Raw genomic sequence first — 17,841 nt, forward strand, 5'->3', positions numbered from 1 at the left:
ATACAGATTTCAGTCTCTCAGATTTTCGCTCAGAACTATCAGACCATGTTGCTGTGAAATCTGAAAATCAACTGAGCAAATATGAAGTTCTTCAGTTGCTATTGTTCTCCATACCTTTGATAAAGTCAGCAGCAACACTAAAAATTTGCCTGCCATACTTTACAATAATATTCTTTTCTTTCATTAGAAATAACAGGAACAACAACTACAACAGGGCCCACAGTTAGTACCACATCAGGTTAGTAATATAACATTTTACAACATCAAACATTACATTCTCCTTCTGCTTTTCATTTGTAGATTCTAAGATGTGAATGGCACATGAAATGTGGAAGAATCTCTTTCATATCTTCTGAATTAAAATTACAAACTCTCACAGTACAAATATCAAAATGGCATGTAAATTGACCAGGTGCCCTCTGGAGCTCTGCGCACTCTATACCTTGAAAAGCCACATTAAACATGGCACAATTGATTGGGAAAAATAATCAAATTACATTCACTATGATTTTTCAGTAAAATACCCTCATCCTCCATGAATCATCCTGTGGGTGATAAACAACACCTAGATTTCTGTATTTACCATATTAGCAGGAAACTACTAAATACCTTATTGACAAAGACTTGGGACATTCATTCCCCAGCGAACCACAGCCAACTTCTCAAATTCAGTCAGGGAAGGAAATTGTTTATCAGTCTCTGAACAAGTTTCGATTCACAGCTCAGCACATATCCTCATAATAAATTTCTTGTTACAATTCCACTTAAATATTCTGAATAAATTCCTGTAGCCACAGAGAACATGCTTTCCAAATACTGGGCATGACATCATTGACAAACTAAGAATCAATTGGTCAATAAGAATCAATATAAACTGGTTATTTGTTCCACAATAGATCTTCAAATCTTTAAGTCAGTCAAATTAATCTTTCTTAACTCAAGTCAAAAGTGACACTTTTAACTTAAGATTCCTGCTTGACTTGAAACGCAATTGTATTTCTTCTCCAGGGTCAACACCAACACCAACTGGTACAACAGTGTTCACAACAAGTTCCACCACAGGTAAAGAAAGTCATTTCAGTAAACATCACAAACTCGTTAGAGAATGTGTGGATACCTGCACTACATTTCCCCTCAGTTGTGAGGCTTCAATTTTACTACTATAGCTCCAAATAAATGCAAAAAATTGTTCCCTATTTTGCCTCAAAATTTTGGATAAAATGCCCTCCGAAAAATGTTGGATACTGACTGTAAATTAAAGTACTGACACGTCATAGTCTTCGATACATTCTGCTGGAACAACCAACACTTGTTTGCTGTGATTGAGTATTATTTCGTTTTTTTTTCATGAGGAACCACACCAACAACATCAACATCAACATCAACAGGACCCACAGTCAGTACCACGTCAGGTGAGTAATATCATTCGCAAACCATTCCTTTCTACCGCACAACTTCTCTGCTGGATATCACAACATTGCATTCAATCTAACTTGAGGAACAGTTGGTGATATTGCTTCTGACTACAATTACAACCACTTTCTGTGAAAATACTGGAATAGCTGATGAATTCAGAAGGCCTTGTGGGATTGCACTGCCATCAGCAATCTCAAACCCAGCAATGAGCATGGCAGTTTATGGTAGACATGAAAATTAAATGACAGTACCAATGACTTTTCAGTGCAGTTGTCTCTCCGTCTTCAAAATATGCTGACGATCTTTAATAATAGTGAGATTTCTGAATATAGCATATTGCCGGATACCTAATGAATACTTCATCGACGAAGATCTGGAATATTCTTTCCTCATGGCATGCACATTTAAAATTGACAGCCTCAGTCAATGAAAGAGAATCTTTTTCCTGCTCTTACCAAATTCCCTTCACACCTTCTCACCAGTTCATGTAATAAATATCTATTTCCAATTCCTCACAAATTTTCAAAACATTTTCATATACTCATAGATGACGTGCTTACTAAATGGTGTGTATTAGAACATTGAGAAAACAGGAATCGATTGGTCCCTTACAATAATCTAGTTATAGTTTCCTTCAGAGTAATTGAAAAATTCAATCAGTCTGAATCATTTTTCTGATTCATATTTTAAGCTTCCTGATCCAGCTGAATCACAATGTACTTTTTCCCTAGGACCAACATCATCAACAACTGGAACAACTGTGTCCACGACCACTTCCACGACAGGTAAGGAGTATTCTTCCAGTAAATTCTTCCAGTAAACTGACCAGGTGCAGAGTGCACTCTATACTTTGAAAAGCCGCATTCAGCAGGGCACAATTGATTTGATACAAAGATCTAATTTCACTGACAATGACTGTGCAATAAAATATCTTCATCCTCCAGGAAACATGCTGTAGATGTTTAAAAACACCTAGATTTCTGAATTTACCACATTAGCAAGTAACTCCTAAATACCTTATTTTTGAAGACTTGGGACATTCATTCCTCAGCTAACCACAACCAACTTCTCAAATTCAGTCAGTGAAGGAAATTTTTTATCCTTCTCTGACCAAGATTCATTTCACATCTCAGCACACGTTCAGATGATAACTACCTGCTTAGAATTCCACTTAAATATTCTGAATAAATTCCTGCACCCACGGATAACATGCTTTCCAAATACTGGGCAGGAGATCATTCATTCCTCAGTGAACCTCAACTATCTTCTCAAATTCAATCAGTGAAGGAAATTAATTATCCTTCGCTTCCTAAGTTTCATTTCACATCTTAGCACATGTCCATGTCATAAATACCTCATTCCACTGAGATGCAACACTGAGCGTCGTGGGAAGTCATTCCTGCCTGTGGCCATCAAACATTACAACTCCTCCCTTGGAGAGTCAGACACCCTGAGCCAATAGGCTCGTCCTGTACTTATTTCCTGGCATAATTTACATATTATTATTCAACTATTTATTGTTTTATTACTATTTAATTATTTATGGTGAAACTTGTAATGAAGACCAATTTCCCCTGGGATCAATAAAGTATGACTATGACTATCTTTTTAGAATTGCACTTATATATTCAGAATATATTCCAACGTCCAGAGATAGCATGCTTTCCAAATACTGAGCAATAGATCATTGACAAAACATTAATTAATTGGTTTCTTCATAGAATCTGGTTACATATTCATCATTGGATCTTCATATATTCAAGCCAGTCCAATTAGTCTTTGCTGACTCAAACCAAAAGTGACAGCTTGCACTTGGAACTTAAGATTCCTGATTGAGTTGAAGCAAAATTGTATTTCTTCTCCAGGTACAACAACAACAACAACTGGTACAACTGAGTCCACAACAAGTTTCACAACAGGTAAAGAAAGTCTTTTCAGCAACATCACAAAATCTTAGGACAGTGTAGTGATATCTGTAATGCATTTCACCTCAATTATTATCATTTATTTTTACCATAATAGCTCGAAATAAATGCAAAAAATTGTACCTCATTTTTGCTCAAAAATATTGGACAAAAGTTCTCTGAAACACATTGGTACGGACTGTAAATTAAAGTACTTATGTGTCAATGTCTTCAATACATTCTGCTGCAACAACCAACAATTGTCTGCTGTGGTTGAGTACTATATGCTTTTTTTCATTAGAAACCACACCAACAACATCAACATCAACAGGAACAACAGTCAGTACCACATCAGGTGAGTAATATCATTCGCGAACCATTCCTTTCTACCTCAGAACTTCTCTACTGGATATCACAACATTCCATTAAATCTACCTTCTGGAACAGCTGGTTATATTTATTCTGAATACAATTACAACCTCTCACTGCGAAAGTATTCGAATAGCTCATGAATTGACAAGGCCTTGAAGGATTGCACTCCCTCAGTATTCTCAGAAGCAGCTGTGATCATGGCACAGTTTGGTGGACATGAAAACCATCTTAGAAATATGGTGAGGATAGTGAATAACAGATGGATTTCTGAACGTAGCCCATTGCCTGATAACTACTGAATACTACATCAACTAAGATATGGAACATTTCTTCCTCGGGGAATACACCTCCAAGTTCTCAGACTCAGTCAGTGAAAGCAAATCTTTATCCTGCTCTTCCCAAAATTCCCCGCATATCTTTTCACTAGTTCATGTCATATATATCTATTTAGAATTGCAGGAAAATATTCCAAATATATTCATATACTCATAGATGACATGCTTACTAAATGGTGTGTAGTAGAGCATTGACAAAACAGGAATCAATTGGTCCCTTTAAATTATCCGGCTATGGTTGATAAATTCAAGGCAGTCTGATTCATATTTGCTGATTGATATTTTAAACTTCCTGATCCAGCTGAAATTCAATGACTTTTTCTCCAGGAACAACATCATCAACAACTGGTACAACTGTTTCCACCACCATTTCCACAAGAGGTAAGGAATATTCTTCCAGTAAATATACACTAATTTAAGACAATGACTTGACACTTCTACAACAGCACACATTGAGTTGAAAATTTTCTTTGATACCATTTCTGCTGTATATACAGATTTTAGTCTCATATATCAGCTCAAATTCATCAAAGTATTTGTGAAATCTGAAAAAAAATTGAGGAAATATGAAGGATATTAGCTGGTGTTGTTCTCTGCCTTCGATACAGTCAGGGGCAACAATGAAAATTTGCCGGCCATACTTTACAATAATATTCTTTTCTTTCATTAGAAACAACACCAACGACAACAACAACAGAGACCACAGTTAGAACCACATCAGGTTAGTTAAAACATTTCTCAAGGCCAACCATTAACTTCTTCTTCTGCATCTCATTGCTCGAATCAGTTATGCTGAATTTCATATAACATGTGGAACCATGTCATAGCACTTTTACAAACTATTCACTTCTCCTTTAGCACCTCTCTGCTGGGTATAATAACATTGCATTAAATCTAACTTCAGGAATATTTGGTTCTCTTTCTTCTGAATTACATTAGAACCTCTCACTACAAAAATATCATAATCGCTTATGAAATGACCAGGTGTCTTGCGGGATCACACTACTTGCAGTATTCTCAAAAGCAGCTATGAGTATGGCTCACTTTGGTAGACATGAAAACTGAAGTTCAGTGCCAATGACTTTTCATCACAGTAATCTCTCCATCCTTAAAACATGCTAAAAATATTTAATAACAGGTAGATTTCTGAATATAGCATCCTGATAACTACTAGATACTGTAGTGACAATGTGATGGAATGTTCTTTCCTTAGGGAATGCACCTACAAATTCTCAGACTGCAGTCATTGAAAGAGAATTTTTAACCTGCTCTTCCCAAAATTCCCTTCACACCTCCTCACCGGTCCATGTAATAAATATCTATTCAGAATTCCATTAAAATTAAACTTCAGGAACGGTCGGTTATATTTCTTCTCAAAAAAATTACAACAAAAACTAAATTTCAGTGCCTAGGATTTTTCAGTAAAGAGCCCTCTGTCTCCTAGAAACATGCTGAGGATGTTGAATAATAACTAGATTTCTGAATATAACACATTTCTCGGTAACTACTGAAAACTATATTGACGAAGACATGGAACACTTATTCCTCAGCGAATGCACCTCCAAATTCTTATACTCAGTCAGTGAAGGAGATTGTTTATCCTTCTGCTCTGAAAATCCGCTTCACACTTTCATACTTGTCCATGTCACTAGCATCCATTTAGAATTGCAGTAAAATATTCTGAATATATTCCAACACCCACAGATGACGCACTTTCCAAATGGGGGTCAAAACCCTTAATATGATCTGGTTATGTATTCCTCAATCGAACTTGATAAATTCAAGCCAGTCTTATTATGCTTTGCTGATGTATACCAAAAGTAACCCCTTGCTCTCGGTACTTAACATTCCTGATTGAGTTGTAACACAATTATACTTTTTCTCCAGGAACAACATCAACAACAGGTACAACTGTGTCCACCACAACTCCCACAACAGGTAAGGAAAGTCCTTTCAGTACACATCACAAAAAACTTACGACAATCAGTGGGTACCTGTAGTAAATTTCACCTCTATTATTACAGTTCATTTTTAATGTATTAGCTCAAAATAAATGTATAAGGTTATTATATATTTTGGCTCAAAAATATTCAACCAAAGTACTATGGAAATGTTGGTAATGGACTGTATTTAAACTGGTAACTTATCACGGTCTTTGATACATTTTACTGCAACAAGTAACACTTGTTTGCCTCGCTTTTCTTTCATTAGAAACAACACCAACGACATCAACAACAGGGACCACAGTCAGTACTACATCAGGTTAGTAATAACACCTTTGCAAACCTGAATAAAATTACAACATTCCACTGGAAAAATTGAGGAAAAGCTTCTGCATACCAGGTGTCTTGCAGGACTACACTGCCCTCAGTATTTTCAAAAGCAGCAATGAGCATGGCTTACCTTGGTGGACGTGAAAACTAAATTTCAATGCCAATGACTTTTCAGCACAATGATTTCTCCATCCTCAAAACATGCTGAAAATAGTTAATAATAGCTAGATTTCTGAATATAGCACATTGTGCAATAGCTATTGAATATTGTATTGACATAGAGATGGAATGTTCTTTCTTCGGGGAATGCATCTCCAAATTTTCAGACACAGTCAGTGAAAGCGATTATTTATCCTACCCTTCCCAAAATTCCCTCCACACCTTCTCACAGGTCCATGTAATAAATATCTATTCTCACTGGTCCATGTAATAAATAACTGCGAAGATTTTCCAAATATATGCATATACTCATACATGACATGCTTACTAAATGCTGTGCAATAGAACATTGACAGAATAGGTTACTGATTGGTCCCTTAAAATAATTGGGATATGGTTTACTCAATAGTACTCGATAAATTCAAGCCAGCTTGATTAATATCTGCTGACTCATGTTTTAAGCTTCCTGATCCAGCTGAATCACAATGTACTTTTTCTCCAGGAATAACATCATCAACAACTGGCACAACTGTATCCACCACCGGTTCGACAACAGGTAAGGAAAATTCTTTCGGTAAATATAAACGATTTTTTAGACAAAGAGTTGACACTTCTAATGTAATTAAAATTTGCCTGCCATACTTTACAGTGATATTCTTTTCTTTCATTAGAAACAATTCCAACAACATCAACAACAGCTTTTGAATTGAACAGGTGTCTTGCGGGATCACACTGCCCTCAGTATTTTCAAAAGCATCAATGAGCATGGCACACTTTAGTGGCCATGAAAACTAAGTTTCAGTGCCACCAACTTTTCAGTGAAGTTTCCTCTCCTCCTAGGAACCTACTGAGGATATTTAATAATTGCTAGATTTCTGAATGTAGCCCAATGCCCGGTAACTACTGGATGCTACCACTACAAATAGATGGAACGTTCCTTCCTCACGGAATGCAAACATAGAAATATAGAAAACCTACAGCACAATACATATAGTTTCCACATCCTTGCTGTAGTGAGGTGACCAGAACTGAGCACAGTACTCCAGGTGGGGTCTGACCAGAGTCCTATATAGCTGTAACATCACTTCTCGTCTCTTGAACTCAATCCCACATTTGACCAAGGCCAATACACCATATGCCTTCTTAACCACACAGTCAACTTGCGTAGCAGCTTTGAGTATCCTATGGACTTGAACCCCAAGATCCCTCTGATCCTCCACACTGTTAAGAGTCTTACCATTAATACTATATTCTGCCATCATACTTGACCAACCAAAATGAACCACCTCACACTTACCATCTTACAGATGGGTTGATCTCCATCTGCCACACTGATGACAATGTGTGGATGCTTGGAAAATATTTCATTTCTATTATGACACGTGACTTTTTACATACAAGCCACAAATAAGTGCATAAGATTGTCAGACATTTTGGCTATAAAATATAAGACTAACATAATTTGAGAGCTTCCAAAATCATTGGACTTGTACAACCAAAGATAGGCTGCTGTGGTTGAGCATAATATACTTTTCTTTTTATAAGGAACAACACTGACAACATCAACAACAGGAACCACAGTCAGTTCCACATCAGATTAGTAATAAGACCATAAAATTCATAAGATATAGGAGCTGAATTGGGCCATTTGGCCCATTGAGTCTGCTCCGTCATTTAATTGTGGCGATCCAATTTTGCTCAGAGTCCCATTCTCCTGCCTTCTCCCCGTATCTATCAACCTCTGTCTTAAATATACATAAAGAATTGGCCTCCACTGTGGCAAAGAATTCAACAGATCCACCACCATCTGGCTAAAGAAATTCCTCCACACCTCTGTTCTAAAAGGATGCCCTCTATTCTGAGGCCTCTGGTTTTAGTCTCTTCCACATAGGAAACATCCTCTCCTCATCCACTTATCAAGGCTTTTCACCATTAGATAAATTTCAATGAGGTCACCTCTCACTCTTCTGAATTCCAGTGGATAGAGCCCCAGAGCCATCAAGTGTTCTTTCAGTCCTGGAATCATTTTCATAAATCTCCTTTGATCCCTCTCCAGTTTCAGCATATCCTCTCTAAGAAAAGGTCATATATGTGCGCAGAATACTCCAAGTAAGACCTCATCAAGGCTTTATAAAGTTTCAAAATTACATCCTTGGTTTTATATTCTAAAGTGCATGACCATACACTTTCCGACACTGTATTCCATGTGCCATTTCTTTGCCCATTCTCCTAATCTGTCTAAGTGTTCCTATAGCCTCTCCAATTTCCTCAAAACAATCTGCTCCTCCACCTATTTTCATATCATCTGGAAACTTTTCAACGAAGCCATCCATTCCATCATCCAAATCATTGACATATAACGTAAAAAGAATTGCTTCCAACACAGACACCTGTGGAACACCATTAGTCACCAACAGCTAGTCAGAAAAGTCCTTTTATTTGCACACTTTGTCTCCTGCCAATCAGCCATTACTTTATCCATGCTGGAATCTTTTCTCTCTCTTATACTTATGTATCTGAAGAAAGTTTTGGTATCTTCTTTAATATTAATAGACATCCTACTTTCATATTCCATCTTTACCTTCTTAATGACTTTTCTGTTGCCTTCTGTTGGCTTTTTAAATCTTCCCAATCCTCTAACTTTGCACTAATTTTTGCTCTATTATATGCGCTCTCATTGGCTTTTATGTTGGCTTTAACTTCTCTTGTTAGCCACGGTTGTGTCATTTCTCCTTTAGAACATTTCTTCCTGATTTGGGATGTATATATCCTGTGCCTTCCAAATTGCTTCCAGAAATTCCAGCCATTGCTGTCATCCCTGCTGGTGTTCTTTTTCAATCAATTCTGGCCAACTCCTCTCTCATGGCCCTATAATTCCCCTTACTCCTCTGTAATACTGATAGATCTGACTTTAGGTTCTCCTCAAATTTCAAGGTGAATGCAATCATATTATGATCATTTGCCCTAAGGGTACTTTACCTTAAGGTCTCTAATCAATCCTGGTTCATTACCCAATCTAGAATAGCTGATCCTCTAGTGGGCTCAGCCACAAGCTGCTCTAAAAATCCATCTCATAGGCACTCAAGTAACCCCCCGTGTACTAACTGCAGACACCTCAAAATATATCTCTTTTGTTACAGTGTTGAAGGATGGTACCATGAATATACAGAAGGTTGAGTGGCAAAACAGATCTGTCCTGGCCTCTACATTAAGTGGCACAGATACATCTTTAATGAAGTACTAATAGGAGGAGTATTCATCTATAGTTTTTTTCCTATGTAGTTTCAATAGGGCCATAATTAGAATACCTGACACCCATGGAACAAACTATCAGTTGGAAGCTAAATCGTGTACAGTTTTTATTTCCTGAAAACTGATTCTCATATTAGTTGATCCATAATGTCATAGCCCCAGAATGATCCCTAACAAGCTGCAACAAGCAAAACTTAGCTGCTGTGTTTGAGTGTAATATTCAAGAACATCTACAGCAAAAACCACACTAGATTTGTCACATCTTTCAAAAGCATTCCACCTTCACTATGTCTCTGCTAGGGGTTTGATGATTAACTCTAACTTCAGCAACTGTTGTTTATAGTTTGTTCAAAATGTTACAACTTCCCACTGTGAAAATTTGGGAATAGCTTATGAATTCAAGAGGTGCCTTGGAGTTCCCACTACCCACTGACACAGTCAGTGGACAGGGATTTTCAGTGCCATTCACTTTTCATAAAACTCTTCTCTCTGTCCTACAGACATCTCGAGGATATCTATTAATAGGTAGAATGTTGAATACATTACATTACCAGATGATTCCTGGTTAATAGACGATAATGAGATTTAAGGTAGATTGCTTTATTTCCTTCTAATCCAACTCAGTCAATGAAGCAGCATCGGTCCCAACATCAGATTCTCTCCTTCATATCTGTCCATATAACATATTAATTCAGGTTTGCATAAAATGTTCTGAAAATGTTCATATTCTCATGCATCACATCTCCATTAAGTGCTGTATTTCAACTCATTAATGAAACAGAAATCGAGTAGTCCCTGGACGTAACCTGGTTAAGGATGCATAACCAAGATTTGATAAATTCAAGCTTGTCCGATTAATATTTGCTGACTCATTCCAAACTGAACCTCTGTTCTTGCAATTTAAGGTTCCTGTATCAGTCGTAACACGTGTGCTTTTTCTCCAGGAACAACACCATCAATGACTGGTACAACCAAGTCCACCACCGGTTCCACAACAGGTAAGTAAAAATCCTTTCAGTAAATATTAGTAATTAATTTAGATCACTTTGTAGAGATCTGTTTTCACTTTGACATGAACGAGTCTTTTTCTGTTGATTAGTGTCAAAAGATGTCAAATTAAATCCACTGTGATTTAATGTTGTAAAGCAATAGAACATGAAAACTTCCGGGGAGGCGGGGGGTGAATACTTTTTATAGCCACTGTTCCTGACTAGAAGTATCACTGAAGTTTATGACACAAATATTCTGATAAAGATCATCATCTCCTGGATCACATGCTAACTAAATGTGCATCTGAGAGAGAGAGATTGAGATCATAGAAATCCTGTATTTTCCTGGATAAATTCAGAGCACACATGTGAGATCAAAAGTATTAAGCCCAGTTTCTCTTACAAAAACTAACTCATACCAAACCCGACATGCAGTCATGCAATTCAACTGCATTCAGTAAGTGTAAATGTATTTCACTCCTTCACCGAAAACAACACCAACGTCAAAAACTCCAATAACCGAGTCAGCCTATCAGTTCTACAACAGGTAGGTTAAATTTCTTTCAGTACACATTGGAATGTCTTGTGACAAAGAGCAAACATTTTTAACAACAGCAAAATGACTTCATTTTTCCAACATATTTGCATTCTTGATTAACAAACACGCTGTAATTACACACATTATGTTTGCACAGTTTGCTGAAAACAATCGTAATAAATTATGATTGCAAACTTAAAAAAGCTTACAAAATATGGAAGAAAAGTATTGGTGTCTTGTTATTCCCATTGAATCTAATCTCCAGCTCCTTTATCAACAGTTATTACGACTCTCCCCACCCCTACAGAACCAGAATGTTTCTGTGATGCATATCCAGAAAGAAAGGTAAAAATATTCCACCCAATTTTGTAAGTTTAAAATTTCAGTAATCTTACGCCACAAATATTTTTAAGTGATTAAAATATGTTTCACAATATGAAGAAAAACATTGTTATATAGCATCTGCAGAATCTCTTGTGTTTATAGTAATATGATGCCTGCTTCTGATCTATTCTTACCCACCGTCTCAAGACTGTTTATACCTTCAGCATACTACTTAATAATGAACTGAGATTCTGACCACATTTATTCCCTATTATTCAAAACTTTCACTTCAAGCTTACTCTCTTATTTATCTCACTTACCTGCACTCATTTCAGCCTATTGCTGCCAAAACCACTGTACGCACATACTTTAAAGCAACTCTTCAAAGTCTTGTTTTTTTTGGTTTGGCTGCAGTAAGCAAAGATTTTATGAACCAATATATGTGTAGCACCTACATATGCAAATAATCTTATTTCTGCAATGTTATTTGCACAATAGTCTATCATCATAAGCAATCAATGAGTATGTTAAAATAAAAAACGATACCAAAAATTATTAGCTGTGATTATCTTGAAATGATCATGCCAAAACATGGCTGATACAAATTCAGCCACTAATTAATAAAACTTGACATATTTTTGTACAGGATTCTCCTCTGTAGCCCTAAAGAAACCCCAAACGTTCACCACAGTCCATCCATATTTGTTCTTGATAACATCTTGTTAGTTTTGATCATAAAATTATATTGCATATGATGTGGCATTCTATGAACTCAACAATTAAAACAAGTGTCCCTTTAATTTTATGTGCCAGTCATCTGCTAGAGGATATCGATAACAATAGGATGATAATAAGTATTACTTATGAGTCAGAAAGTCTGCTCACTGATAATCTCACTAATAATCTCACAGTAAAATCTTACTATTAATATAGCAAATGTAATGCTGGCTTCCCAAGAATGACATAAAAATGACCCTCATGGAAAGCTTTTTTTTAATTGTATAGTTAGAGCAATCTAACCTAAGCTAACCAAAAACATATTTTTTCTTTATTGCTAGTAAAATGAATACTTGTTCAAAACTGTTTAAATCTTTACTGATGAATTGTTTTATTCTGTATTACTTTCTAGTGTAATGAAACATGGAGGGTGAACTGTTCAATCTTTACTTGTATCAAAGAAGATACGTACACAATCGAACACATTGCCTGTCAACGCCCACAGAAGCCAAAATGTAGCAATGGGTTACAGCCAGTTAAAATCCATACTGAAGATGGCTGCTGTGTAAATTGGGATTGTGAATGTGAGCATCTCTTTAACCATTCAAATTCATATTTTCTCATTAAATTGCAAATAGGGACCATAATTACATTTATAAATGAATCCAAAAATCAATATTTGTTTTAAATTTTAGATATTTGTCATACATGGGGACAGGAACATTATCAAACATTTGAGGGAGTAGCCTACAAATTCTTTGAAAATTGTTCATATGTTCTTGTGGAAGAAGTGGATGGAAAATATGGATTTTCTGTGATCATTGATAATTACTACTGCAGGACGTCAAAGCCTTATTCTTGTGGAAAAACATTAATTATTAAGTATAATGGAAACACCTTACATGTAAATACTAAACGAGAAGTTGAAGTAAGTATTGATATCCCCTCGTACAGGTACATTAGATCATCAAAAATATTTTTTTGTTGATAATCTTCTTTGTACAACTGTTCATATTGTGCTGAACAATAACAAAATATATTATACAATTACTATACTTCCACATGATTTGTCCTCACCTATTTAATACTTCTGAAAATATAAATGCCAAGAAATTCTATCACAAAAGCTCAGAACAAAGTTTTCATAAGCTGTATGGCATGCAATACTTTAATATTGATATTTTATCTACTTCATCCCCTATCAACATAGGTAGGAAAAGAAAGGAGGTCCTGAAAACAGACTACAGGGAGTTAGAAAAGAAGCTGAGAAGCAGGAACAAAGGGTAGTGATCTCGGGATTACTGCCTGTGCCACGCAACAGTGGGTATAGGAATAGAGTGAGGTGGAGGATAAAAGCATGGCTGTGGGATTGGAGCAGGGGACAGGGATTCAGATTTCTGAATCATTGGGACCTTTTATGGGGCAGGTGTGACCTCAGAATCAGAATCAGGTTTATTATCACCGGCATGTGACGTGAAATTTGTTAACTTAGTACAATAAGGATATGTTGCACTTGAATCCGAGGGGGATCAATATCTTGACAGGGAGGTTTGCTAAAGATATTGGAGAGAGTTTAAATTAGAATTGCTAGGTGGTGGGAACCCAACTGAAGAGACAGAGGAAGGGGCAGTTGGCTCACAAATAGAGAAACCTTGTAGGCAGTGTTAGAGGGAGGATAGGCAGGTGATAGAGAAGGAATGGTTTGAGATGTGTCTATTTTAATGCAAGGAGTATCATGAACAAAGCGGATGAGCTTAGAGAATGGATCAGTACTTGGAGCTATGATTTTATGGCCATTACAGAGACTTGGATGGCTCAGGGGCAGAAATGGCGACTTGGAGTGCCAGGCTTTAGATATTTCAGAACGGACAGGGAGGGAGGCAAAAGCGGTGGGGGCATGGTACTGCTGATCAGAGATAGTGTTACAGCTGCAGAAAAGGAGGAAGTCAGAGAGAGATTGTCTACTGAGTCTCTGTGCATGGAAGTTAGAAACAGGACGGGGTCAATAACTCTAATAGATGTTTTTCACAGACCACTCAATAGTAACAGGGACATTGAGGAGCTGATAGGGAGACAGATTCTGGAAAGGTGTAATAGTAACAGGGTTGTCGTGGTAGGAGATTTTAATTTCCCAAATACCGTTTGGCATCTCCCTAGAGTAAGGGGTTTAGATGGGGTGGAGTTTGTTAGGTGTGTTCATGAAGGTTTTCTGATACAATATGTAGGTAAGCCTACAAGAGGAGCGGCTGTACTTGATCTGGTACTGGGAAATGAACCTTGTCAGGTGTCAGGTCTCTCAGTGGGAGAGCATTTTCAAGATAGTGATCACAATTCTATCTCCTTTACCATAGCATTGGAGAAAGGACAGGAGCAGTCAAGTCAGGAAAACACTTAATTGGTGTAAGGGAAAATAGGAAGCTATCAGGCAGGAAGTGTAAATTGGGAGCACATGTTCTCAGGAAAATCTACGGCAGAAATGTGGCAAAAGTTCAGGGATATTTGCATGGCGTTCTGCATAGGTACATTCCAATGAAACAAGGAAAGGATAGTGGGGTACAGGAACCATGGTGTACAAAGGATGTAGAAAATCAAGTCAAGAAAAAAAGAAAAGCTTACAAAAGGTTCAAAAAGCTAGGTAATGATATAGATCTAGAAAATTACAAGGCTAGCAGGAAGAAGCTTAAGAATGAAATTAGGAGAGCCAGAAGGGGCCATGAGAAGGCCTTGTCAAGCAGGATTAATCAAAACCCCAAGGCATTCTACAAGTATATGAAGAGCAAGAGGGTAAGATGCGAGAGAATAGGACCAATCAAGTCTGACAGTGGAAAAGTGTGTATGGAACCAGAGGAGGTGGCGGAGGTACTTAATGAATAACTTGCTTCAGTATTCACTACGGAAAAGGACCTTCGTGATTGTAGGGATGACTTACAAAGGATTGAAAAGCTTGAACATATAGATATTAAGAAAGAGGATGTGCTGGAGCTTTTGGAAAGGATCAAGTTGGACGACATGTACCCCAGGCTACTGTGAGAGACGAGGGAGGAGATTGCTGAGCCTCTGGCAATGATCCTTGCATCATCAATGGGGACGGGAGAAGTTCCAGAGGATTGGAGCATTACAGATTCTGTTCCCTCATTCAAGAAAGGGAGTAGAGATAGCCCAGGAAATTATAGACCAGTGAGTCTTACTTCAATGGTTGGTAAGTTGGAGAAGATTCTTAGGGGCAGAATTTAAGAGAATTTGGAGAGGTATAATATGATTTGGAATAGTCAGCATGGCTTTGTCAAAGGCAGATCGTGCCTTACGAGCCTGATTGAATTTTTTGAGGATGTGACTAAACACATTGATGAAGGTACAGCAGTAGATGTAGTGTATATGAATTTCAGCAAGGCATTTGATAAGGTACCCCATGCAAGGCTTATTGAGAAAATAAGGGGACCTTATTTTGTGGATCCAGAACTGGCTTGCCAACAGAAGGCTGTAGATGGGTCATATTCTGCATGGAGGACAGAGACCAGTGATGTGCCTCAGGGATCTGTTCTGGGACCTTTACTCTTTGTGATTTTTTATAAATGACCTGGATGAGGAAGTGGAGGGATGGATTAGTAAATTTGCTGATAACACAAAGGTTGGGGGTGTTGTGGATAGTGTGGAGAGCTGTCACAGGTAACAGCGGGACATCGATAGGATGCAAGACTGGGCTGAGAAGTGGCTGATGGAGTTCAACCCAGATAAGTGTGAGGTGGTTCATTTTGGTAGGTCAAATATGATGGCAGAATATAGTATTAATATTAGGACTCTTGGCAGTGTGGAGGACTAGAGTGATCTTGAGGTCCGAGTCCATAGGATACTCAAAGCTGCTGCACATGTTGACCCTGTGGATAAGAAGGCACATGGTGCATTGGCCTTCATCAACCGTGGGATTGAGTTCAAGAGCTGAGAGGTAATCTTACAGCTATATAGGACCCTGGTCAGACCCCACTTGGAGTACTGTGCTCAGTTCTGGTCACATCACTACAGCAAGGATGTGGAAACTATAGAAAGGGGGCAGAGAAGATTTACAAAGATGTTGCCTGGATTGGGGAGGTTGAGTGAACTTGGTCTTTTCTCCTTGGAGCGACAGAGGATGAGAGGTGACCTGATAGAGGTGTATAAGATGATGAGAGGCATTGATCGTGTGGATAGTCAGAGGCTTTTTCCCAGGGCTGAAATGGCTCACATGAGAGGGCACAGCTTTAAGGTGCTTGGAAGTAGGCAGAGAGGAGATGTCAGGGGTAAGTTTCTTACGCAGAGAGTGGTGAGTATGTGGAATGGGCTACTGGCAATGGTGGTGGAGGTGGATACAATAGGGTCTTTTAAGAGACTCTTGGATAGGTACGTAGTGCTCAGAAAAATAGAGGGCTATGGGTAACCCTAGGCAATTTCTAAAGTAAGTACATGTTCAGCACAGCATTGTTGTCCAAAGAGCCTGTATTATGCTGAAGGTTTTCTGTGTTCTATGTTCTATATAATCTTTCAATCTCTTCTGTGCAATCTTTTCTAGTACCCTTAATCTTGTCTAAACATCAAACATCAAATAATTTCCCTGAACTTCTGTCCCCATACTTTTCAGTCTTTTCAGCCATCCAGTATTTCCTAATCATTGTCTGGGTCCATTCTTGTCTTCTGTGTTCTTCAACCAGATCTTCCCTCCTCCACCACGCCCACTTCAAGCACGCAAATGTAATTATCTTTTTCAACTGCCCATCAAAGGATAAACTGAGTCACTTTTTGTTACTTTCATCACCAGTAAAACAGAATGAGTGAAACTGTCCCTCCTCAGATTCTCCATTGCCAAAAATGTTAATCTGCTGATTGGAACAATTTCTCTGTAATTATGTTGTCAAAATAATTCATGAACTTTTATATCAACCTAACTGAACTATCTTATTACTTAAGAGTTTGACAATCCAATTATGCTCTGGATGCAGGGCTATCATGCAGCCTGTCATATCCCCCCAAAGTTTTCATTAGTCAGACTACAATGCCTACACAATTTATCTATTAATGGTCATGGATCTGCTAAGCTGTATCTAACAGAAAAAGAAACAGGATCTGAGGAAAACAACCTTAAGTTCCTTATTGTAATATTAAATCTGATTTCCTAGATTACTAGAAACATTCTAAATATCTCAGTGCATGTTCTTCAAGAGGTGGCATGATCAGAATTGAACAGTAAACTCTAATTCAGGCCTAAACTATGTCCTGCACACAACTTCTCTTCTTCTGTACTTGCTATTATTTATGAATTCCAAGATCCTAAATGCACTATTATCAATTTCAAGCTTTTATGCACATGAACACCTAAGACTGCATTCCTGCAGACCAGATATTGTACAAATTATCTCAATTGTCTCACCTTATTCTTTCTGCCCTCTACATCATATCATACTTCTATTAATGAAATTTCACCTGGCATTTGTCCACTTATTTTGCCAGCCTAACAATGTCTTTTGGCAATCTATTGTTATCCTCCTCATTGTTTACCATATCACCAAGAATTGTCATCCTCAAATTTGGAAA

At 37.6% G+C, this 17,841-nt stretch overlaps 1 protein-coding gene across 1 annotated transcript in view; it reads left to right on the forward strand.

The window, feature by feature from the left end:
- Window positions 1-17,841, forward strand: part of LOC134359594 (mucin-2-like) — a 40,880-nt gene that overhangs the window by 6,537 nt on the left and 16,502 nt on the right. Inside the window, exons 11-25 of the mRNA XM_063073091.1 lie at window positions 188-238; window positions 1,009-1,062; window positions 1,353-1,412; window positions 2,148-2,201; window positions 3,282-3,335; window positions 3,622-3,675; window positions 4,355-4,408; window positions 4,698-4,748; window positions 5,915-5,965; window positions 6,239-6,289; window positions 6,962-7,015; window positions 10,656-10,709; window positions 11,519-11,583; window positions 12,692-12,863; window positions 12,975-13,207. Coding sequence (XP_062929161.1) covers window positions 188-238; window positions 1,009-1,062; window positions 1,353-1,412; window positions 2,148-2,201; window positions 3,282-3,335; window positions 3,622-3,675; window positions 4,355-4,408; window positions 4,698-4,748; window positions 5,915-5,965; window positions 6,239-6,289; window positions 6,962-7,015; window positions 10,656-10,709; window positions 11,519-11,583; window positions 12,692-12,863; window positions 12,975-13,207 — 1,112 coding nt within the window. The remainder of the gene's footprint in view (window positions 1-187; window positions 239-1,008; window positions 1,063-1,352; window positions 1,413-2,147; window positions 2,202-3,281; window positions 3,336-3,621; window positions 3,676-4,354; window positions 4,409-4,697; window positions 4,749-5,914; window positions 5,966-6,238; window positions 6,290-6,961; window positions 7,016-10,655; window positions 10,710-11,518; window positions 11,584-12,691; window positions 12,864-12,974; window positions 13,208-17,841) is intronic.

Source organism: Mobula hypostoma, chromosome 20, assembly GCF_963921235.1.
Source record: "Mobula hypostoma chromosome 20, sMobHyp1.1, whole genome shotgun sequence".
Lineage (NCBI taxonomy): Eukaryota > Metazoa > Chordata > Chondrichthyes > Myliobatiformes > Myliobatidae > Mobula > Mobula hypostoma.